This window comes from Phoenix dactylifera, unplaced genomic scaffold, assembly GCF_009389715.1.
Source record: "Phoenix dactylifera cultivar Barhee BC4 unplaced genomic scaffold, palm_55x_up_171113_PBpolish2nd_filt_p 000427F, whole genome shotgun sequence".
NCBI lineage: Eukaryota > Viridiplantae > Streptophyta > Magnoliopsida > Arecales > Arecaceae > Phoenix > Phoenix dactylifera.
In genome coordinates, this window is record NW_024067863.1 from 113,490 (window position 1) to 138,249 (window position 24,760).

At 43.3% G+C, this 24,760-nt stretch overlaps 2 protein-coding genes across 2 annotated transcripts; both read left to right on the plus strand.

Moving 5' to 3' along the window:
- The first annotated feature begins 2,160 nt into the window (after positions 1 to 2,160).
- LOC103723470 (probable E3 ubiquitin-protein ligase BAH1-like 1) lies at positions 2,161 to 5,283 on the plus strand. Its single transcript, XM_008814383.4, has 7 exons — positions 2,161 to 2,378; positions 2,500 to 2,733; positions 3,496 to 3,740; positions 3,868 to 4,122; positions 4,490 to 4,627; positions 4,761 to 4,819; positions 4,896 to 5,283. The coding sequence occupies exons 2-7, from the start codon at positions 2,508 to 2,510 to the stop codon at positions 4,999 to 5,001; spliced, it is 1,029 nt and encodes a 342-aa protein (XP_008812605.2). The 5' UTR covers positions 2,161 to 2,378; positions 2,500 to 2,507; the 3' UTR covers positions 5,002 to 5,283.
- A 7,146-nt stretch (positions 5,284 to 12,429) lies between these two features.
- LOC120106008 lies at positions 12,430 to 13,701 on the plus strand. Its single transcript, XM_039118835.1, has one exon. The coding sequence runs from the start codon at positions 12,430 to 12,432 to the stop codon at positions 13,699 to 13,701; it is 1,272 nt and encodes a 423-aa protein (XP_038974763.1).
- Positions 13,702 to 24,760: the final 11,059 nt, after the last annotated feature.

Genomic DNA, 24,760 nt, shown 5'->3' on the forward strand with positions numbered 1-24,760 from the left:
ATAAATGGGATATAGTTGCGTAGTATGTTGCCATTGTGGTTTTATTAGTTCTAGAGAATTTTTCATGTGCACATGATGAGCACACCAAAGCATTTTTCTTGAACTATTTGTTGGATAGCAGCAATCAATCTGTACATGTTGATTAAAGAAAGATTCCTTCGTATGGTTGTGTGCATTACAGATTCAGAAAGAAAGAACAGGGCCCTTCTTGACATTTAACCTGCGGTGGAAGAGAAAACAATTGAATGAGTCCACATCCATTAATAAACAATGTGGCTGTGCCCTTTGACAGATATACAAATGATGATTTGCAATTAGGCTATCCTACTTATCTAAAAGGTAGGCTTTTGTACAAGTACATCATTGTTTAAGAACTCTGGTTGGTACTTAAACCATGGGGGATTTGAGGACCCTGGTTTTGAGCAAAGCTTATCCACTTATATCTGTAAGGATTTCAATTCCCAACCTTCTTGATACATGAGAGTTGTGGTGCCAACCTCTGTTGGTAAAAGAAAGGGCACACCTGTATATGTTGTCTTATTAACCAGCTTAGCTGATGCACCAGTCCCTTGTTCCAAGAAAGATAACCCATTGATCTCTGAGAACATTCATTGTCACCTAATTTCACTGACATATGAGCCTCGAGACGTTGATGATGATACAAAACAAGCCACTCTAGGTTGTATGTTATGTTTGTAAGGGACCTTTTCAGTTCATATTCCCCCATTCTCAAATTTGTTGAAGCCTTCGAACATGTTCTCATCAGGCAAATGTAGTTTTGATCTACTGCGAAGCGAAACTTTAGGGTTGAAAGACTAAGACTAAGATAAACCAACATCTTGGTTTATCTCGATGGCATGTTGGAAAAATTTGGAATGAACTGAGATCTTCCAAGATCTCTACCGGATTGCAATATTGAAATCTCAACAGATGAGATGAACTAAAAATTATTTTTAAACATTGTTTTTAATATTACTTAGTTATAAATGTTTATTTAAATAAGTGAATAAATATTAATCAATATGAATATGTTGTAGCAGCTGCTATCTCACATTTTATCAGTTTATATCAGTCAAGATAATAAGATCAAGATTTATATATATTGTGTTGGGGTGGCTTGATGCTGATATAAGTTGATGTCTTGGCTGGGATAATAATCCTGTTCAAGAATCTGATAAAGATCTCTATAATATACAATGGATTCTGAGACTAGCATAGCTTTCCATAATTTTCAGAATATTGCTGAGCATGGGACAAACTGACCCTCTAAGTTAAAGAGAGGTTTCTTCTTTAACCTGGCTCCTATTTAGAGCCACCTATTTACCATTCAGTTTTTCCTCATCCACTTAGAGTATAGACCTTTATATAGAGTGAATAAAAGATGGATGACTTGCATTATAAACTTAATCGAAATAATGAGTAGAAGGTATATTTTGTTTGTTCTTTGGCAACGCAAACTCGTTGGCCCAGAAATTTAACCAGTCTGAACTCTGCACATCTCTACTCCTAATACATTTGTAAGATAGTTATACTTAAGAAAGTTAAGAAAGAAAAAAGTTTGTTATATAATCACCCTTTTTCAATGTTTTGAAATGAAAAAAGTTTCAGATTGTCTAAAAATGAAAAAAATTAAAGAGAAGAATGATGTGTCTATATCTATGTATATATATACATATGCATGTATATCTATTCTAGAATGATTTGATGAATCCGGTTTACCAAAATAAAGTGTGTATATAAGTATGTATATACATACCTACCGATCTAAGATTTTCCTTGCTAAAAAGCAGCATTAAAAGAAGAATAATGATAACATTTTTCTATGAAGATCTGAAAAAATTAAAAAAAACAATAAAATTCTCTCTGAGATCTCTTCCTCCACTTTTTTGATACAATCAAACAGTAAGAATCCTCATTTTCTCTGTTATCCTTCTTTTCTGCTTTTATTAGAAATAAAGATACTTTTTCAAGCTTTCTAAATAACTAAGCAGAGCCTAGGGGAAAAAAAAAAGAACTCAAACTAGCACTATATTTACCACATCATTAATCAGATTGCATGGTAAGCGAAGGTGGGACCTATATCAGAATGATGACTGGGTGCGGAAATTAATGCTTTTTGAGGTGGCAAATGGGCCTGCCCTCCATTGGTTTCCACTCGAGCTCTCAAATAAATTAATGGTGATATGCCCTGTGAGGCTCTGCTCCGGGATCTCGGATTCATCTCCCGGCTCCCATCCTCTTTCTTCCCCTGAGGGTGTTAGAATCACTGTCAACCAAATGGAATATTCAAGAAAAATTCGAATTTGGAGAGATTCGTCTGCTAAAAAGCAGGATTAGGAGTATATTCTCTCATAGATTTCGTTTCTATGTTGCCGGCGGTATCAACAAAGCTCTCTTCCTCCTCTTCTCGAAATTACCTTCATGTTTGTTATAAATTCTTCGGTTTGGTTAGATTTCTTTTTGTGCTTGTCTGGATTTGATCTTCTCTTGTGGGTGTAGAGTTGGAGATGAAGTTTACTAAGGAGTATGAGGAGTATATGAGGGGGAGGGAGAAGAATGGGCTGAAAAAAGTTGGATTGAAGGGGTTTAAGCAGATACTGAAGAGGTGCCCAAGGGAATTCTGTTCTCAATACCAGCACCAAAAGAAGGAAGGAGGAGAAGAAGAGAATGAGAAGCCAGTTTGGTTCGGGGGTGAGAATTCTTCGCTTCATCAATGCCCTGACCATTGCACAGGTATGCAAGTGGGAATCGAATCGCATGCCACTACCTGAAAAAAAAAAAATTATCTGTTTATAGGTGAATGGATGAAGAAAAAGCTGTCTCCTTTCTTTATATTGTTCCCTTTTTTTTTTCCTTTTGGAACTTCACACCACCAGCTAAAAACTCTTTTTATCCGTTTCTCGGCGCATGGATTGTTTGCTTTGCTTTGAGTTTTCTTCTAGGCTTTTTAGCTTTTCCTGCTGGAATTAAGAAAGTTGCCTCATTTGGCTTATTTTTCACCTTTTTTGGGATTACAAGTGTAAATTTTAACAGTTTGTGCTATAAAGTGTGCATGATATTCTTACCATTGATCACCCAGGTATGCTTTTTTTTTTTTTTTTTTTTTTTTGATACAGAAAGTTGCCTCCTTTTTTTCTTGTTTTTCTTATGATACATTCACATGCCCAGGTATGCTGCATCTGGGAATTAAACACGAAAACCGTTGGAAAATTATGCATTTCTTTGTAAGTTACTGGGATGGTTTGTTGTGTTCTAGGTCTTTTTATGAGCCTTTGGAATGGAAAGTGACCTCTTTATTCTTCCTTTCCCCTTTTCTTAATTAGAGTAAAAATCTCGAATTCTTCTTCTTCATCTTATCTTGAGTTCTTTTTCTCTAATATAATTTGCTTAGTTCTGTTATCTATATACAAATTGATTTTAGTCAATACATTGGTTCATAAAATAATGCCCTATTTCTAGTGTTTTTGTTGACTTCTTTTGATGAGTCAATTGTAGTATGCGATGGGACTTTCTTCCCCTCCCTTCTTGAGGAGATGTCAGAAGTTGTTGGTTGTTTTAATCAACGAGCTCAGCAATTGCTTGAGTTGCATTTAGCATCAGGCTTTCGGAAGTTTGTTATATGGCTTGGAAGCAAGGTGAGTAGTAATCATGAAGCATTAATACAAGAGGGCAAAGATCTTGTTTCCTATGCTATCATTAACTCCATCGCCATGAGAAAAATTTTGAAGAAATATGATAAGGTATACAACTTGACTCTATGATCTCACTTCTTGGCTAATGTTTAATGGGTTCAATCTCAAATGGTCAACAATTATGGCTTGATGCAATAACGTCTAACATCTGATATCATGGAATTTTCTGGTACAGATCCATGACTCTAAGCAAGGTCGGACTTTTAGATCAAATGCTCGAAGTATGCATATTGATATCCTTCAGTCTCCATGGCTCTGCGAGCTAATGGCATTTTACATTAACTTGAAAGAAAATAAGCCTGACGAGAACGTGATGCCAGGGCTGTTTGGTGATTTCTCTCTCACATTTGAAAATGGCAAACCCATGCTTTCTTGTGGCCTTTTCGATTCAGTGAATCTTGACATTGACCTGACTTGTTCTATTTGCTTGGTGAGTTTACATTTCTAGTTCTTTTTTTTTTTGGTTACAGAATTTTCAATTCTAGTTGCAAGCAAAAAAAAGAGTTTTCAATTCCTAGAATTTCATATCCAGTGCTCCAAACACAAAGTAATTTTATTGAAAATTGCTGCCAAGCCCCCTTGGCTCACTCATGGTTTTTTGTCCAAGTATATTGTAATTGGTATCTAGAGTATGGTTGCAAGCTTGGTTGCTTTTTAGTAACACTACTCGGCCTAGAATTTTAGGTAGAGCTAAAACTTCTCGACTTGCTTCTAAAGTTATTCTTGGGAAGTGAATATATCAGATGTTTTGGAAGTCAGTTCTCCTTCTAATTGCTGTTTCAATTGGCATGCTCTAGGAAACTGTGTTTGATCCTGTTTCTCTTACATGTGGCCACATCTTCTGCTATATGTGTTGCTGCTCTGCTGCATCTGTTACCATAGTCGATGGGCTAAAGAGTGCAGATTCAAAAGCAAAATGCCCATTGTGTCGGAGGGTACTCTCTCTCAACCCCACAACCTCCTGTTGTGCTTATCTATGTTCACTTCCCATAATATCATTTTACAGTTGCTGTAACAAAATGATATTTTTCCTTTAAGACGCAATGTAATCTTGACATGTCATTCCAGGAAGGAGTATATGAGGGTGCAGTGCACTTGGATGAGCTGAAAATTTTGTTAAGCCGTAGGTATATTTCTATTTACTCTGCATTGCATTAGATTTTCTTAGTTAGAAGAACTGCTGCTAATTTGGTTTTTTCACAGCTGCCCCGGCTACTGGGCGCAGAGGCTTCAAACTGAAAGAGTGGAGCGCGTTCGGCAGGCCAAGGAGCATTGGGAGTCCCAGTGCCGGGCATTCATGGGAGTCTGAGTGGAAGTCAGCTCGATGTTTGTATTTCATTCTACTTGAGCTCTTGCTCTTCTGTATGTTGTGACATGTCATGCTATGCACTTTGCTGTGAATGAAGGAATTGTCATATTGAATTGCATAATTACCAGGTGGCATCCCATGATTCCATGAGTATTTGAAGTTCTTTCAGAGGTGCGAAATATGCCAATCCTTCTTCTTTATAGAGGTTGCAAATTGCATATTTGTAAACTCCAAATTGCTTCTCTGAACTGGAAATGGAAACAATCTCTTTGTTGTGGTGTATTTTGGTATGTTTCGCATTCATTTCAGGTTTGCGTTAGATACTCTTTCATTGAATCATTCATAAACAATGAACAGGTGGTCATAATATTTTAAACAATCATTCTTTGTTGCCAATTTGCAAACTATCATGCTATATAACTTGCCCCCAACTTGATCTATTACTGAACATCATTTACATTGGTTTTCATGCTTTGCATTCAAACTGTGACTCACTAGCCTGATAATTTATTGTTGAAACCTTTCTGCACTAAGTACTTGATTGATGTGTGTTAGTGGTTCTATTGGCGTGCCTCACCAACTAATCTATGATTAAGATCTCTTGGAAATGAACTGGAGTCCAAAATTTTCTTTGAACTAAACTGCCCAACAGGACAGATGCATGCCTGGATCTTGGTGTAAACTTTGCTATCCAATCCATGAATCCCCATTTTTTGGGATAAAATTGTGAAAATTTGTTTTTCTGAGAAGAATTATATAAAAAAAATGTCAGGATTATTGTGTTCACCTTTTAGGAAACTAAAACATAATGAATTTTGTGTGGCTTGTTGGGTCTTGTTCCCCCTCTTTTTTAAAACTTAAGTAAAATGAGAAGGAAAAAAAAGGATTCCTTAAATTAAAAAGAAAAAAAGATTTGAACAAATTAAAATCTAAGAGTTCTCAATTAGAGACATTTCCTCATTCAAAGTCTCCCCTTCTTAAATAAAAACTATTATAATAAGAAAAAATATTTTGATCATATGATGATCCAAAATCTTCCCTGCAGCCTCTATCACAAAGTTAATTGATCATTAGGCCATTCCTGAAAGAGAATAAAACCTAAAAGGAATTAGGAGAGGAAGGAAAATTTTTCATATATTTGATCTTATGATAGCTGAAAATCCTCCCTAGAATCTCTATCACATAAAGATTAATAAGTGATCAATAAAGGTGTTGATGAATGAGATCAAAGGCTACCAGAAACAGTTCTTTTGAGTAAATAGAAACACCCAAGAGACAGGTTCTGCAAAGATGGTGGTATGGCATGTACTTAAACCATTACTAGCCCTTCTAAATTTAATGAAATGAATGCTTTGCTGTCCACAGCTTTTATTTCATGCATACTTCTTCTTCTTCTTCTTCTTCTTCTTTTTGAGAAAAAGATGGGAACAGATCATGAAATGTGAGTCATAGAAGACTACAAGAAGGAACTATTCTGAAATGTTCTACATTACATTTTTATCTGGGAGAGACTACAGCAGCTCATTGAATCCATAAGACAGAACAAAAAGAATGATTCGAGTGGAAAATAATAATGAAGGTGCGGTAAGACTAATAAGTTTCCAGTGAATAAAGGTTTATTACTCTATCATTTGGGATCATATTATGGTGAAAGGACAAGAGCTAACAGGGATCTGCAACCTCCTTCTATTGAGGAAGCTTTGATTGGACTCCCAAAGCATATAATGGAGTCTCAACCTACATGCTTTCCACCAAAGAATCATAGGATCTAAGCCCAAGGAACCTGTTTGATGGAGAGGAAGTGTTCCCCAAGGAATCATAGGATCTAAGCCCGCAATAAAAGGATTTGGTAAATGGCCCCATCCTTTGGAAATCAATCCTGCCCATCTCTATGGGTCCACTTGGAGGTGATAGGAGGATCAGCCTGGTTTAATTAATGACTCTTATATCACCTCCCATTATGTTACAGATTTGTATAATTGGAATTGGATTAATAGCCACTATTTTGTCATTATTCTGCTTTTTTTTTTTTGGTACAATATCATTATTCTGCTATCGCGAACATTACATTAAGGGTAATGGACATTATTTGATCCTTTACTAAAAAAAAAAGGACATAGTTTGATCTCTTAATTTAAAAAAATTATGCTTTGTAATAAAAAATCCCTCAATGCATTAACCCAATAGAGAATATTGCACTCTGAAAAAAGAGTTTATTTGCTTTTTGTTCACTCCCTGTTCTTCATTGTAACCACAAATAATGGCTTTTATAACACTATTATTCTATTCCATAATGGTCACAAAGAGTTTGAGGTTGTTATAAAAGGATTACAATGTTAATTAAACCTTGCTTAGGGCAAGTCCCTTGCATCAAAATGGTTAAGGGGATCATACAATTAAGGGAAATGATACCATGAAGTCTTGCAGAGGACATTAGCTTGTCTTTATCAACCCAAGCAAAACTCTACCTGATGGACGGCTCTTATAGCTTTTCCTTTTCATAATATTCAATATTTTTTATATATTAACTATCTTGTAATTTCTGCAAGAGGCTTTAACTGAGAGTCCCAAATATATTATTTTAGCTTAATCGTAGATTATGAAGTTAAGCCTCTTCTATATAAGGGCAGGCGCCCTGGCCAAAATGGTGGCCAGCCATGAATTTAGTAATTCCCAAAACTTAAAATATTATATTCGTTCAATATACTCCATGCTTTACTTCTTATATGGATGTATGGAAAGGATCGATGGACCCAACAATATACTCCATGTTTTTCTAAACACACCATGGATCATGCTTGCTTGATCCTAGATGTCACATTGATCAATATGTGGAATCTCATGGCTTGAGTCTAGTTAAGATGACTATCTCATATTTCATTTCTACTTTTGTAGTGTCAAATTTTGTGTCGATGATTAATTAAGATAATGCTAAAACTCATCTATTGTATCATCACACAATTCACTGATTCTATGGGGAAGTTGTTGATTAGCAAAATGGTAATCAGGCCATAACTCACACCACTTACCTTTCATGAATTACAGTGGCTTCAAATTGCCACATCAGACTGATGAATGGAATAGTGAATGGATGGCTAATGTATGACAATAATCCAATATTCAAGGAAGTACTATATATTATAATTTTTCCTATACCAGATTTTAAAGGATTTGGCTCTCTTTCTCTTACATATTAGTAGCGGTTAGTCTTTATCTTTTATCTTATATTTATCCCACCTCTCGAAGGCCAACTCTAACTAGAATCAAATAATGCATGGCCTCATTGCCTGCCTTCTTTTTTACCTTTCTTTGGTGTCCTTGTGGTGGCATTTTGAGAAAATTTTCACATTACACGCAACGAATATTTAAGATATTCGTAGTTCTTCATATGCAAATAGATGTTTTTGGCCGTTAAAGATATTTATTCGATAAAACATCTTGTGCTATGACCACAATTTTAAATTGTATTTCGAAGGGAATTGGTTTTGATTGTTACTTTGAGACATTCATATTATTTCTCATTTATTATGTAATGGATTTTTACCTTCTGTTGACAATATAAAATATAAAGATCATGATATATAAATAAATTAAAGTTTACTAAATGAAAAAGGAATCAAATTATAGGACCAATTGGACTATTTCATCCTTTGTTTCTCTGGTCTAGATATAGTTTGCTAAAGGATTGATTTTTTAAGAAAAGAAATTTTTTGATGGCTAGGAGCTAGACTTTCTTATGCATGCCGGTTGGTGCTGAGTTGTGAGATTCTTTGCTCTGTATAAATCCGTATTAAGATTACACAGTTTTCTTACCTTATCAATCCCTCTCACATATTAAAAAAATACACTTTCTTTAATGACGCATCTAGATATTGTAATGTCCGGGCCCACAACCTACTAGGCCCAATAAGAAATGGGCCCAGTTAAGGGTTTGGGCCCAAATTTCACTGTAGCCAGTATAATTATAATAATTATCAGGAAAAAAAAAAAACGAAGGGATAAGACCGACAGGGAAGGGTGACCCTCACCCCTGCTGGCAGCCGATGCCGGTGCACCGGAGACAGGGGGGCGGCGGCGGCCAGTCCCGGAGAGGGGAGGAATGGAGCGGATGGGACCTCTCAGAGGGGGGTCTCATCCTCTAAACAATTATTAAGCCTCTGCCGGCAACCCCAAGTCACAGACCCCCAAGAACACTGAACGAGAGAGAGAGCCGAAGCCCTGGAGCCGAAGGCGAAGGAGCCCTGAAGCTCCAAGAGGAAGGAGGGACTACCAGGGGGAAGAACTGCCCAACGGTAACTAGCAAAAGAGGTGTTGGAGAGGAGGCACCGCAGGTCATCCCCGGAAATGGTAAGCTCCTGTTTCCAAAATAAAATAGAGGAGGGACTCCGTACACGGTTCTCGACTGCAGCCTCTGCCGGCTCTCGGCCGGAGGGGGTTGCAGTCGGCCGGAGCCCCATTCCCTTCTTCTTCTTCAGTGGGATAGGGAGTCTCGGTGAAGAAAAGAAGGGAGGAAAGAAAAGAAGAAGAAAGATGAGAGAGGGAAGAGGGGACTCCCGTGTGCGGCCGCGAGCGTCGTCGGCGCCGTTGGTCCCCGCCGCGGGCTGTTCCTCCCTCGAGATCTCTCTTCTCCACGGGAAGGAGAGAGGGTCGGCGACCACGGGCCGCGGCTGCTGCAGGTGCTACGGGAGCCGCCGGTCGACCTCAATCCGGCCCTCCCAAACTCCCCTTCTTCCTTCACAGGAGAAGGATAGAGAGAGGAAGAGAGAGGGTTTGGGAGCGAGAGAGAGAATATGGGGTTGGTGAAGGGAGGTTGAAGAAAAGAAGAAGAATGAAAGAAAGAAAGGAAGAGGGAAAAGAAGAGAGGAAGAGGGGACTCATCCTCCTCGTCGTGTGCGGCGGCCGCCGGCTTCGGCCGCGAGCACCGTCGTCACAGGCTCGGCCGAGGACGCCGCGGGGCCTAGCCGTGGACGCCGCCGGTTGTGGCCCGGCCTTCTTCCGCTCGCCGTCCTCCCTTTCCGCTCGTCGTGCTCCCATCGTCGGAGAAGAGAGGAAGGGGGAGATCGGGATGAAAGAGAAGGGAGGAGAGGAAGCTTCGGGAAGGAGAAGAAAAGAAGAAGGAGAAGAGAAGAAAAAGGGAAAGAAAAAGAAAAAGAAAGAAAGAAAAAAAAATATATATATATATAAAAAGGGGGGTTTAGCCAAATCTGACTAACCTAAGCCCAATTAGACTGGGCAAGTCTAAATCCGAGCTCAATCAGATTGTGTTAAGTCTGGACGAGCCCAAACTGCAAATTGGGTCAAATCCGAACCAAATTAGGCCCAAATTGATTTGGGTCCGAACCCAGTTGAGTGGAGTTAATCCCAGCAGGCCCAATTAATACTAAATTAGGCCCAGTAAATTGACAGAGGACCCAATTGGCTAGAAAAGGTTGGAGCCAATTATAAACGAGGCCCAATCTGGTGTTAAATCGAACTCCAAAGGCTTTAAATTGGACTTGGCTAGATCCTTGGATGGGATCCAAGCAAGTAAGTTCATAGTATGATGAACTAAGAGATTTTATAATAAATAAATGGAGAATAATGTAAACCCTATGATGTTGTTTTAGGTGATTAAGGATTTGTCACCTGGACTTGAGCAATTTGGAAAGCGAATTGAGGTAAGTAATCTGTCTTAATCCTATCGTAGATCTTGTATTACGTTTTATAAGATGAACCAGTGTTTTTTATACAATTTGAATTGTATGCATGATTAGTGAAGAATGTAAGTAACTTGTTTTAATCTTGTTGTGAATCATGTATGTAAGTAGCCTGCCCTAATTTTTATGGATCATACATGAAATTTAACATGTTATGCATGTACTATAGGCTAAGAATGATATGTGTATCCGACATGCTCTAGTTACACAAGATATGATGATATATGTTTTATATTCCGTTATGCCTACAAAATACTGGGATTACGTTACATGCTAAGATATGAGTTATGAAATATGAACATGAGTGGTACATGTCAGTCACATAATTCATAGTTGTGCACATATTATGTTTTCATAGCTCTTGTGATACATGCAAAATGAATGGAGTTCCATGTTATGATTTTTCTTAGCATGAGTGTAAAGAATGATGATGATTTGCTCTAGCTGCATATTGCTTGTAAGGGGGTACCTAAGAACTACTAATGCTACGGGCCGAATGCAACTGAGCCGGCCTTGCCAGTGGCCGATAATGACTGAGCCAGCCCCGCCAGTGGCCGACTAATAACTGAGCAGGCCCCGCCAGTGACCATTAATGAATTCGCCGTAGCATCTATGAGGTACTACCTATACGGAGCATTATTTATGAACTCTTAAGAGCTACTGACCCAATGTAACTGAGCCGGCCTTGCCAGTGGCCGAGAATGACTGAGCCAGCCCCGCCAGTGGCCGCCTAATAACTGAGCCGGTCCCGCCAGTGGCCAAGAATGACTTCGCAGTAGCATTTGAGAGCACGACCACGGCATGCCGGGGGCACGGTTTCATATGCATACTTTATGAAAATGATATTTGAAGCATGATCATGAGGCTCATTTCAGAGCCTGGGTATATGAGGCGGGTGCTTCCAAATCCTGCAGATGTGTTTTTGGGGAGAAGCATAATCGGTGAGGGGTGAAGGACGCTTGCGTGAAGCCCCGGAACCGGCCAACATCTGGCAGGGGAGCCCCGTGTTTCCCCCTCATGTGGGCCCGATAGTCACGTGCCCTGCGCAGGCGGGCCGTGACATCTATGAACGTGCATGGCCAAAGCATACATTGTTTTACAACGGGTTTTTTGAATATATCCTTATGCAATGTTGTATTTTGCTATAACAGCTATCTCCTTTAAATTGCATACATATTATGCCATGATGATGATTAGATAAATATGCATGTCAGCTTCTCAAACCCTGCATAAATATGGTTACCGTTATGTTCGATCCGGTAAGATTATGTATGATTACTTATTGAGCCGTGTAGCTCATATCCGTTCATTTACTTTTTCTTTCAGATCCTTACCACTGATAGCTGCCAGAGACACGTTAATTTGGTATCAGGGCTTCTTTCTTTTGGGGTAAAGCAAGTATACTATTATGTACATAAACTACATAGAAGCTCTGTATTTGGGTACTGACCAGCAGGTTGTACTAAGAATGCTTTCACATGAAAAGATTCGGTTGGTTTGACTACCCTGTTACCCAGGTATGAGGCTGCGTGCTATTATGGGCGGTAGTCGGCAATAGCACGGCCGTGTCACGGATCCGGGTCCGGGGCGTGACATTTCATGGTATCAGAGCTTTAGGACTAACAAGAACATAACAATAAAATTTGGGGTTAACGGGTAGTTAAGGGAGTTGAGACTTATTAGGGTATATTGACCTTACTTTGAATTTTGGTTGCAGTAAACACTATAAGATATGGAGGATGATAGGAGGCCACCGTCCCCAGATCCTAGCTACCGCTCCGAGTCCCCGGATACACCACGCTCTGGGGCAGGTAGCGCGGATCTAGCTGGAGTGTACCAGCTGATAGTGCAGCTCCTCCAGCAGCAGCAGCAGATACAGTTAGCTACCCTACAACCAACCAGCTCTTATTATGAGAGGTTCCGACGACTGAACCCACCAGTATTTGATGGCGGACCGGACCCGATAGCGGCCGAGACATGGATTCGGGATATGGAGAAGATGTTCCAAGCACTCCAGTTCCCCGAAGAAACGAAGGTCCGATTAGCCATCCCCCAGCTGAAGGGGAGCGCCGAGTTTTGGTGGACGACCATGGAGACCGCATACCCCGCCAGCAGGATTACTTGGAGGGACTTCACGAGGCTGTTCTATGCAGAGTATTTCCCGGACTCGGTGAACCAGATGAAACAAGATGAATTTTTGACACTGACGCAGTCCGAGCATATGTCTGTCCTGCAGTATGCCAGCAAATTCAACGAACTGGGCCAGTTCTGCCCCCAGTTCATGGAAAATGAAAGGAGTAAGGCAAGCCGGTTTGAGCGGGGGCTGAGGTACAGGATCAGATCTCGGATATCTTCTCACCTATTCACCTGCTACAGAGACGTGCTGGACCGGGCCTTGAAGGTTGAGGCCGACTTGATGAGGCCGGACTTAGAAAGAAGTGATCTGACGAAGGCCAGGTCAGCAGGAGGACAGAGCAGTAGGCCCAAGGGCATCAAGGGGTCTATGATTAAGAAGAGGCAGAACCGAGGTTGCCCTAGCTGCGGCAAGCATCACAGTGGGCCTTGTCTGAAGAAAATTGGGGCTTGTTTTACATGCGGGCAGCTCGGACATATGGCACGTGACTGCCCAAAGAGGGCACCCAGACCTCCTGCAACTGAGGGCCAGAAGCCAACGAACACCCCCCGAGTATTCGCACTGACTCGCCAGGATGCTAGTGCGAGCGACCAAGTGGTGACAGGTACACTGCCAGTTAATTTGATTGATGCCTCTATTCTATTCGATTCTGGTTCCACACATTCCTTTGTGTCAGTTAGTTTTTCCAAACAGTTGCACTGCACATCTGAGAAAATAGAACCATTGCATGTTGCCACACCTCTTCAAGAGACAGTGATAGTTGACACTAAATACAAGAACTGCATAATTCAGTTGGGAGGAAAAGAATTAGAAGCAAATCTTCTACAGCTGGACATGCATGATTTTGACATCATCTTGGGGATGGACTAGATGTCCCAGTATTATGCCCACATTGATTGTTACCATAAGAAAGTGGTATTCCGAATGCCAGGAGAACCAGAATTCTTCTTTCAGAATGACGATACGCCCCCTCAATGTAAGCCGACACTGCATTTCATTTCTTCCTTGCAAGCCATTAGAGCACTCAGAAAGGGGTGTACGGCTTACCTGGCATGTGTCACGGAAAGTTTTAATAACAAAAGATTTGATCTGTTTTCTTGTGTAGTAAGATTTTTCTGGATAAATAAAAGGAGAATGTTCTGATTTCTGGATAGCACTGTGCTATCCTAGATTCTCCAGTTTTATGTCATGCTAAGAAACTTCTTAGCATCTTTTGACATGAATTAATAGATCATCGATTTTGATCTTGGATCTAGAATATGCTGATATAAACCTCCGTCCTCCTAAATTTGAAGCTTGAATTTTTTTTAATTAATATCCATCCTTTATTCGATTGAAAGAAATTAAGGTTGTCAATTGACTTTGATGAATATCTATCAAGGGTGGATTGAAGTTGTTTATGATCTAATCTTGTGATAGATCGGGTAATCGAGAGCAGTTGATACTTTGACAAAGAAACTCGAAGTTCTTATTCAGAATTGAGATGTAGATTTTTGTGTATAAGAGAAAAGTTTGATTTAGATCACCTACCAAAAGAATCAAATCTGAAAATGTTAGACCTTATTCTTTTGTTAAGATCTAATAATGAAACTGTATTGATGAATAGAATTATTGAAAAATTTGAATTAGAATTCTAATGGAGAAAAGTGTTGTTGATTCTCTGAATAATCTGGAGACAGCTATATAATTTCACCAGTGAGTTTTTCTATTGTGGCAATTCCTGAAAGATTTTGAGCATCTTAAATTTAGTATTAACGGATTGATGGTTCCTTAGGGCTTAGACCTGGAATGGCCCCTACACCTAGCTATAACATTTTCAATCTTTCTCTTCGAAAGGGGTTTGAGGTTTTGCTAGGATAAAGGTTGATCATTAAATTGTAGGCAAAGTTAAGAGAAGAAAGAGGATTATAGATTATGAAAAGTATTTGATGCTAATGCTCTCACCTATTTCTATTAACCCGATTACGACCGTTGTGTGGACTTAATCGAGAGCAATTAATTTCTTGGGCCAAGAATCATAGCATTTAAAATCTAAGGTTGGAAGATTAGTCCTCTTTTGAAAGAGATCAAAGAACTCCTATGTGTCATAGATGGAAAGGTTCAAGTTTTGAGATGCCATGACTTTGTATGTCAAAATCTTATCAGTAGGTACTCCGAGAGAGAGACTAACTGAGATCTCGAGGATGACTCAATGGTTGAATACTTTTAAAGCCTGAACCTTAAGGTATGACTAATTTCGAGGACGAAATTTATTTTAAGGGGGGTAGGATGTAATGTCCGGGCCCACAACCTACTAGGCCCAATAAGAAATGGGCCCAGTTAAGGGTTTGGGCCCAAATTTCACTGTAGCCAGTATAATTATAATAATTATCAGAAAAAAAAAAAACGAAGGGATAAGACCGACAGGGAAGGGTGACCCTCACCCCTGCTGGCAGCCGATGCCGGCGCACCGGAGACAGGGGGGCGGCGGCGGCCAGTCCCGGAGAGGGGAGGAATGGAGCGGATGGGACCTCTCAGAGGGGGGTCTCATCCTCTAAACAATTATTAAGCCTCTGCCGGCAACCCCAAGTCACATACCCCCAAGAACACTGAACGAGAGAGAGAGCCGAAGCCCTGGAGCCGAAGGCGAAGGAGCCCTAAAGCTCCAAGAGGAAGGAGGGACTACCAGGGGGAAGAACTGCCCAACGGTAACTAGCAAAAGAGGTGTTGGAGAGGAGGCACCGCAGGTCATCCCCGGAAATGGTAAGCTCATGTTTCCAAAATAAAATAGAGGAGGGACTCCGTACACGGTTCTCGACTGCATCCTCTGCCGGCTCTCGGCCGGGGGGGGTTGCAGTCGGCCGGAGCCCCATTCCCTTCTTCTTCTTCAGTGGGATAGGGAGTCTCGGTGAAGAAAAGAAGGGAGGAAAGAAAAGAAGAAGAAAGATGAGAGAGGGAAGAGGGGACTCCCGTGTGCGGCCGCGAGCGTCGTCGGCGCCGTTGGTCCCCGCCACGGGCTGTTCCTCCCTCGAGATCTCTCTTCTCCACGGGAAGGAGAGAGGGTCGGCGACCACGGGCCGCGGCTGCTGCAGGTGCTACAGGAGCCGCCGGTCGACCTCAATCCGGCCCTCCCAAACTCCCCTTCTTCCTTCACAGGAGAAGGATAGAGAGAGGAAGAGAGAGGGTTTGGGAGCGAGAGAGAGAATATGGGGTTGGTGAAGGGAGGTTGAAGAAAAGAAGAAGAATGAAAGAAAGAAAGGAAGAGGGAAAAGAAGAGAGGAAGAGGGGACTCATCCTCCTCGTCGTGTGCGGCGGCCGCCGGCTTCGGCCGCGAGCACCGTCATCACAGGCTCGGCCGAGGACGCCGCGGGGCCTAGCCGTGGACGCCGCCGGTTGTGGCCCGGCCTTCTTCCGCTCGCCGTCCTCCCTTTCCGCTCGTCGTGCTCCCATCGTCGGAGAAGAGAGGAAGGGGGAGATCGGGATGAAAGAGAAGGGAGGAGAGGAAGCTTCGGGAAGGAGAAGAAAAGAAGAAGGAGAAGAGAAGAAAAAGGGAAAGAAAAAGAAAAAGAAAGAAAGAAAAAAAAATATATATATATAAAAAGGGGGGTTTAGCCAAATCTGACTAACCTAAGCCCAATTAGACTGGGCAAGTCTAAATCCGAGCTCAATCAGATTGTGCTAAGTCTGGACGAGCCCAAACTACAAATTGGGTCAAATCCGAACCAAATTAGGCCCAAATTGATTTGGGTCCGAACCCAGTTGAGTGGAGTTAATCCCAGCAGGCCTAATTAATACTAAATTAGGCCCAGTAAATTGACAGAGGACCCAATTGGCTAGAAAAGGTTGGACCCAATTATAAACGAGGCCCAATCTGGTGTTAAATCGAACTCCAAAGGCTTTAAATTGGACTTGGCTAGATCCTTGGATGGGATCCAAGCAAGTAAGTTCATAGTATGATGAACTAAGAGATTTTATAATAAATAAATGGAGAATAATGTAAACCCTATGATGTTGTTTTAGGTGATTAAGGATTTGTCACCTGGACTTGAGCAATTTGGAAAGCGAATTGAGGTAAGTAATCTGTCTTAATCCTATCGTAGATCTTGTATTACGTTTTATAAGATGAACCAGTATTTTTTATACAATTTGAATTGTATGCATGATTAGTGAAGAATGTAAGTAACTTGTTTTAATCTTGTTGTGAATCATGTATGTAAGTAGCCTGCCCTAATTTTTATGGATCATACATGAAATTTAACATGTTATGCATGTACTATAGGCTAAGAATGATATGTGTATCCGACATGCTCTAGTTACACAAGATATGATGATATATGTTTTATATTCCGTTATGCCTACAAAATACTGGGATTACGTTACATGCTAAGATATGAGTTATGAAATATGAACATGAGTGGTACATGTCAGTCACATAATTCATAGTTGTGCACATATTATGTTTTCATAGCTCTTGTGATACATGCAAAATGAATGGAGTTCCATGTTATGATTTTTCTTAGCATGAGTGTAAAGAATGATGATGATTTGCTCTAGCTGCATATTGCTTGTAAGGGGGTACCTAAGAACTACTAATGCTACGGGCCGAATGCAACTGAGCCGGCCTTGCCAGTGGCCGATAATGACTGAGCCAGCCCCGCCAGTGGCCGACTAATAACTGAGCAGGCCCCGCCAGTGACCATTAATGAATTCGCCGTAGCATCTATGAGGTACTACTTATACGGAGCATTATTTATGAACTCTTAAGAGCTACTGACCCAATGTAACTGAGCCGGCCTTGCCAGTGGCCGAGAATGACTGAGCCAGCCCCGCCAGTGGCCGCCTAATAACTGAGCCGGTCCCGCCAGTGGCCAAGAATGACTTCGCAGTAGCATTTGAGAGCACGACCACGGCATGCCGGGGGCACGGTTTCATATGCATACTTTATGAAAATGATATTTGAAGCATGATCATGAGGCTCATTTCAGAGCCTGGGTATATGAGGCGGGTGCTTCCAAATCCTGCAGATGTGTTTTTGGGGAGAAGCATAATCGGTGAGGGGTGAAGGACGCTTGCGTGAAGCCCCGGAACCGGCCAACATCTGGCAGGGGAGCCCCGTGTTTCCCCCTCATGTGGGCCCGATAGTCACATGCCCTGCGCAGGCGGGCCGTGACATCTATGAACGTGCATGGCCAAAGCATACATTGTTTTACAACGGGTTTTTTGAATATATCCTTATGCAATGTTGTATTTTGCTATAACAGCTATCTCCTTTAAATTGCATACATATTATGCCATGATGATGATTAGATAAATATGCATGTCAGCTTCTCAAACCCTGCATAAATATGGTTACCGTTATGTTCGATCCGGTAAGATTATGTATGATTACTTACTGAGCCGTGTAGCTCATATCCGTTCATTTACTTTTTCTTTCAGATCCTTACCACTGATAGCTGCCAGAGACACGTTAATTTGGTATCAGGGCTTCTTTCTTTTGGGGTAAAGCAAGTATACTATTATGTACATAAACTACATAGAAGCTCTGTATTTGGGTACTGACCAGCAGGTTGTACTAAGAATGCTTTCGCATGAAAAGATTCGGTTGGTTTGACTACCCTGTTACCCAGGTATGAGGCTGCGTGCTATTATGGGCGGTAGTCGGCAATAGCACGGCCGTGTCACGGATCCGGGTCCGGGGCGTGACAGATATTATGCTATTTGTGATGTATTGAGGATTTCTTGGCAAAAACTGGCGAAGCAAATACCATAAATTGATTAGTGATTACAGACCATTTTTACTTAAAGATTTGAATTGTCTTTCTTAAAAGACGAGCAATAACTCTCTTTTGTTTTTTCACAAAAACATAGCAGTACTTTAAAATACAAGATATTGCAGCCTTAACAAACTCACAACAAGCAACTAATTGAATTAATTGTTTCCTTCATATGTGACAAAAAATGTCTAAAAAAATTGATTTTCATTCTTATAGACCAAATGCTATTGCATTCATTTCAAGCATACAAAGTTTACCAATCAATTCTACAAAAAAGAAAGCTTCACAGAAAAATATTGTCCCTCTACTTGACGATCCTAATAAATACTGTTGGGAATTGTGTCCTAAAGCCAATTTTTTGTTAATTGTAAGAAATTGGAGTTTGTATATGTTTAATTAAAATGAATAAAATTTATTCTGGCATTTTTTCATTTATCACAAGTGTTTCATCTTCAATTTGAACTCCTGTGTATTGTGATAAAGTCATTAGGACTAATTTAATGGATAAAGAAGGTTTTTATCATTTAGTCCTTAAACCAGTTCACGACCAAATGATGAGCTATCAATTGGACGATAGCTATGTCAAGTATAGGTCGTTGTGTGCCATTTAGTTGGTTGTTCTCTTAACCAAAAAGTCTGGAGACACTGTATGGCATACAGGTGAGATGTAGGAGTACATCATCGTTGAACAGTGACTCACCTGCGGAGCACTCCACTGTCGGGAGTTAGCTCGCAAAGCGTATGGGCATAAGTACCCCTTAGACCTGAGACTATCACAGTAACTTGCAAGCAACTCACTGTACTTAGGCACTAGACGACCTGAATTTTTAATTCGGGGTCAGAAGGATGCTGGGTACAGTCAAGTACTCACGAAGTCTGTGTATGAGTCAAGAAGGGATTGACCACTCCAGATTATAGGAGTTGATGTCTCGCTGTGTTTCAATTCGGTAAAACCTTGGCTAGGGTAAACCAAGTGATAGGTCACTTGATCTGATTACTTGAAATATACTATGGATGAACGAATCCAGAGGTCGACAGTCCACTCTGAGGTCATCTTGAGCATCGATGGTCATAGGAATGAATTATACAGTAACCATATGTCTAGGTTCTTGAATGTTGCTTTGCATATTCGACCTATTCGGACGTCAGGTATCATTGCTAGATGGTCACCTCGATTAGTGCATGGACTAGTCCATGGACTACCGGCTTAGTGTTCGAACCTATCGGAGTCACGCACATTAGTCAAGCTAAGTAAGAAGGACTTGACCCAATTTAATTAATAATTAAAATTGTAGGTTATTTGAAATTTGGTCCTGTCTATATTCATCTAGCACTGAACATGAGGTACATGCTAAATTTCATGGATGAACAACTAATTAAGTCTGTATTCAGGGTCGATCAAATTTCAATTAATATAATTAAACATGATCAGGACTCAATTTTTGAGATTGGGTTTGATTGGATCTCAATTAGTATAATTGGGCTCGTTCATGATTTAATTGGGATTTAATTTCGTATTTGTTTTGATCTAAGTCGAAATTGGATCGAGCCGAGACTGGACCCAATTGAACCTCCCATGAGTCGGACTCATGTGGAATTTTTTTGGGTCAAAAAAATCATTCAATTGGGCCATCAATTTGGTTTAGAACCAAGTGAATCAATTAGGCTAACCCATTTAATTGAACCGGTTGACCCAATCCAACTTTTAATAACCCGTGGACCTATGGACCTGTGGACCAAAGCTCACATGGACCTTTAACTCTCTTTTCCTATGGACCCTTAAGGTTTCTTGTGAGCCGCGATGGAGAAAAGCCTGGGAGGAGAAAACAGAGCCTTCTTCCTCCCGGCTTCGTCTCCACACCACGTCACCATCCGAACTCCGTTCGACTTACCGTCTGGACCGGAATGTCCAGTTTTTGAACCGGCTACATTCCGGTTCAATTTGATTTTTGAAATCCGGCTGTTATCGGATGGATTTACTATTTTTCCCCATGTTTGTTTTTGAAACGAATGTTATGAATTCATAATGTATGGATTCGTAAAGGCAGTCAATTACTCCGATTAAATCCTCTCAGCATTGGCCTATAAGTAGGCCACCGTTTCCTCTCGATTTACAGATGAATTGTGAGTGAATCGGAGAGAAAAACTAGAGAGGATTAGTGAAGATTGAAGTCTTTGTCTGTGTATAAAGCTCACGAAACAGAGAGGCTTAAACGGAAGTTCTGTAGGAGAAGAAGAAGAGAGAAGAAGTGGTTTTTCTCTTTCAATCCTCTCTCCGGTGGTAAGCATCCAGATCCCGCGACGTGTCCTCTTCTTCCTTTCCTCTGTGATCGGCGTCCGAGCTCTCGGGCGTATAGTGAAGATACGGGAGAGAAGGAAGAAGTAGAAGGAAAAGAAAGAAAAGTGTTTTCTTCTAGGATCCTTTTGCAAAACTGGTTTTGCAAAATATAGACACCATCCTACCTTCCTACGAAGTTTGGCGTGCGCGCGAAGTAGAGGGCCTGCAGATCTAGGCCTCGCGAAGTAACGTTCAAAGATCTAGATCTGCCCTACCTCGACCAACTTTCGCTGCGGGATCGAGGTATGTTTTACATAAAAGTTATGCTTAATATTTATAACTGTTATAAATAAAATTTTAAAACTGATTTTCATGTCTGGCGTCCGATTTTATCGGACAACTCGGAAAATTTTCCCTACAAAAACTACCTTCAATTATAATATGCCTTGACTACATGATATCTATCACCAATTTCCAAAGCATGCACAAGCACTTAGCAACCGGTAAATTACGATTATTCATTATTTTTTCAATTTTTTCATATATTTTTTTATTTATTTTTAAATTTTTTTCTTTTTTTATTTTTTTAGTAGGAAAAGTTTGTAGGTAGTAAAGATGAGTAGCCATATCTCTCCTAAACTTACTCCAATCCAACTTAGGTTTCTGTTGCTGGTGGTCCAAATCGAGAACGATTGACACAGCGGTGTGAACGGGGTTCCGTCTGAGTTGTCTTGGTTGGTGTTGGTTACGCTCCACCTTCCACCGGGAAACCTGCGAGCAAGCCTCGCACCACCACTGGGGTAGCGGGGGCCCTCCGACGATCAAGTCAGAGGAGATTGGAGGAGGAGGAGAGATGATAATAGCAAGCAAGAGAGTGCTCTGGAAGATATTGCTTACCCCCCCTTCTCCCCCCAGCCGCATATATACCTGGCTGGGGGGTCTCTCAGGGGGGTTTGTCATCGTGGGGCGCGATGGAGTGGCCACTGACATGGCCGTTACAGGGCGTCGTGGAGCAGCGCTGGGTACGGCCATGACAGGGCGTAGTGGAGTTCCGCTTTGTACGGCTGATACAGGAGATCGTGGAACAGCATCGGATACAGCCGTTGCAGGGAGTAGTGGAGCAGGAGGCCTCGGAGTGCCTCTGGGAAGCAGCCTGTCGTTATCAAGAGATCTCCGACTCGGGGTCGGAGTGCTGGATCAGGGGGCAGCCGACTCGGGGTCGGGCTGCGGTGCTGAGGATATCCGACTTGGGGTCGGATTGCTAGATTAAGGGGCAGCCGACTCGGGGTCGGGCTGCGAAGCCGAAGATGTCCGACTCGGGGCCGGACTGCTGGATCGAAGGACAGCCGACTCGAGGTCGGGCTGTGGAGCCGAAGATGTCCGACTCGGGGCCGGACTGCTGGATCGAAGGGCAGCCGACTCGAGGTCGGGCTGTGGAGCCGAAGATGTCCGACTCGGGGTCGGATTGCTGGATCAAAGGACAGCCGTAGTCTTCATGGGCGCGCGTGCCGGTCACGTGGAGCATGGCAGCTTAGTTCCCCCGTAACAGTAGCCCCCCACTTCCGAGCCTGGAACCAGAAGGGGAACGGGTGAAGGGAGTGATGCTTCGAGATTGCCGCCATCCCTCGGAGAGGCGCGCGCGCTTCGAGCTCCCCGCCTTCTTTATGGCGTATGGCGGTTGTTGCTGACCTGGCAGTCTGAGGATTTCGGCGGACATCCTTCCTTAATGGTGTCGATTCGCCTTTGGGGCGCGAGCGACCCTTCGGCGGCCAGGCGTCCTCTGGCGTCATCGAGGCATCACCCGCCTTTCCGCCTATTTAACCGGGGGCCCTCCCCCGTCCGTCTTCCTCTTTACAGACATTTTCGAGTTTCCCCTTTGCGCTGCCGTTGTTACCGTCGGACTGTTCGCTTGCTTCTCCTTTGACGCTCTCGGAGCCGTTCTTCCTTCTCTTCCGGTGAGTTACCCCATTCTTCTACTTAGGGCTCTCCATACTTTCTCCTTTTGTACTAGTGTACCCCAGTCGTCCCGGTCTTTCCCCCCTTCTTGTCCCCGTCCTGACCGTAGGTTTATTGGCCATTAGGAATGGGCGAAGTGAGAGCAGACCACATTAAGTCGGAGCTGGTCGCCGAAGACTTAGACAAACTCGTGGCTCGGTACCACCTTCCCGAGGCCTGCAACGTTACGCTCCCGGGGCCTGAGGAGAGGATGTCCCATCCTCCTCCAGGGAAGATCGCCATCAATGAGGGCATTCTCCAGGCCGGGTTCCGCTTTCCCCCTTCGGACTTAGTCGTGCAGGTACTCCGGGGTTTAAGAGTTGCGCCGACGCAACTGGTGCCGAACTCGTGGCGTGCCCTGACGGTCTTCCAGGTTCTCTGCCGCATGCACGAGATTCCCGCCACTCTGAATGTTTTTTGGGAGTTCTACAGCCTGAGTGGCCACCCCCAGGACAAAGGGTGGTGGTGCTTTGCGGCGCGGCGAGGGTGCGGCCTCGTCAAAGAGGCTCCTTCCTCCATTCACGGCTGGAAGGAGCGTTTCTTCTTCATCGATGTAGATCCCTCTTGGGAAATCAGGGCGACCTGGGAGACGCCGATGAAGTCCCCGATCGGCCTATCGAGACTGTCGAGGGAGGAATCCGATGGCTTGGCCGCCTTGAAGGGGTTGGTTGCCGAGGGCCAGCTCCCCCGGTGGCCCGCCTTATTTCCGAGGATACCTTGGTGAATGTCGGTCTGAGCTCGGTCCCCACCGACCGTGAGCCCGCTACCATTTCTTTTTTGACTCTTTTCTCCTCTTTCGTCTCGTTCTTTCCTTCGGTTTCTCAGCCCTCGACCATCTCGTTCTTGTTGCAGAGATTGACGACGTCATGTGGTCGGACAAGGGACCGGCTGTTGGTAGGTCGTCCCTACTGGAAGCGGTCCGGAGGAGGAAACGAGCTCCTCCGAGCGGGGCCCCGCCGGCGAAGAAGTCCCGCAAGGAGGTGCCTCCGACGCCGACCGACGAGTCCGGGCCCACCGATCAGGGAGACGCCGTGGGCACGGACCGGCAGCTGACGCTGTATCAGCCCTCCGGTGGTGAGACTGCCGCTATTCCGGAGGTATCATCCGAGCCCGCTCAAGACGGACGGGTCGGACGTGATCGGTCCCCGGCCCGGCCTTCGACTCAGTCGGCTCCTGATGATTCAAGGAGGGACGCGCCGAGGCCCCGGCCGAGCGGGGCCCTATCAATTCCTGGAGTGACCCCCGCCCCGAGCACAATCAGCAGGACTCTTCCCCAGGCGATGGATAAGGGTAAGGCTGCAGAACCACCATCCGGCTCCGGGGAGAAATCGGGGTCGGCCTTCACTACCGATGGCGCCCGAAACCTCATCGAAACAGTGCTGCTGGAGAAGGACCGTCGGCGGGTCCGGGAGTTGGGGGTCTCTGACGTCGGGGCTGCCAGCTGCGTCTGTCTCATGTCGGTGAGTGTTCTTCTGGCCGCTTTTCACCATTTATTAGCTCTGTTGTTCTCCGCCTGACGCCCTCACTTTTCCTATCTCTTAGCTCGCCCAGTACATGATCCGTCTAGAGGAGTGCTACAAGGAACAGGCGGGGCTTCTGGCGAAGGCCGAGGACCGACTGAAAGCAGTGGAAGAGGGAGGCCAGGCTGTGGCGGGCAGGACGACCGGGGACCTCGAGGCGAGGCTCCGGGAGGCCGAAGAGCGGGCACTCGGCTTCGCCGCCCTCGAGAAGCAACTGTTGGAAGCTCGGGAGCAACTCAAAGTCGCCTCGGGCCTCGAAAGCAGGGTTAAGAAGGCGGAGGAACGAGCTGAAAAGCAGTCCCGGAAGGTCGCGGACTATCGAGAGAGGTGGGAGAAGGCTCAGCGGTCTGCCGACAGCGCCCGCAACCGAACCCGGTCTCTTG

Bases quoted from the DNA above. Each gene is read 5' to 3' on its own strand.
- LOC103723470 (XM_008814383.4), top strand. From the start codon at position 2,508: ATGAAGTTTACTAAGGAGTATGAGGAGTATATGAGGGGGAGGGAGAAG. The intron at 2,734-3,495 runs GTATGCAAGTGG...AGTCAATTGTAG, and splicing joins ATGCCCTGACCATTGCACAG to TATGCGATGGGACTTTCTTC. The intron at 4,820-4,895 runs GTATATTTCTAT...GTTTTTTCACAG, and splicing joins AAAATTTTGTTAAGCCGTAG to CTGCCCCGGCTACTGGGCGC.
- LOC120106008 (XM_039118835.1), top strand. From the start codon at position 12,430: ATGGAGGATGATAGGAGGCCACCGTCCCCAGATCCTAGCTACCGCTCC.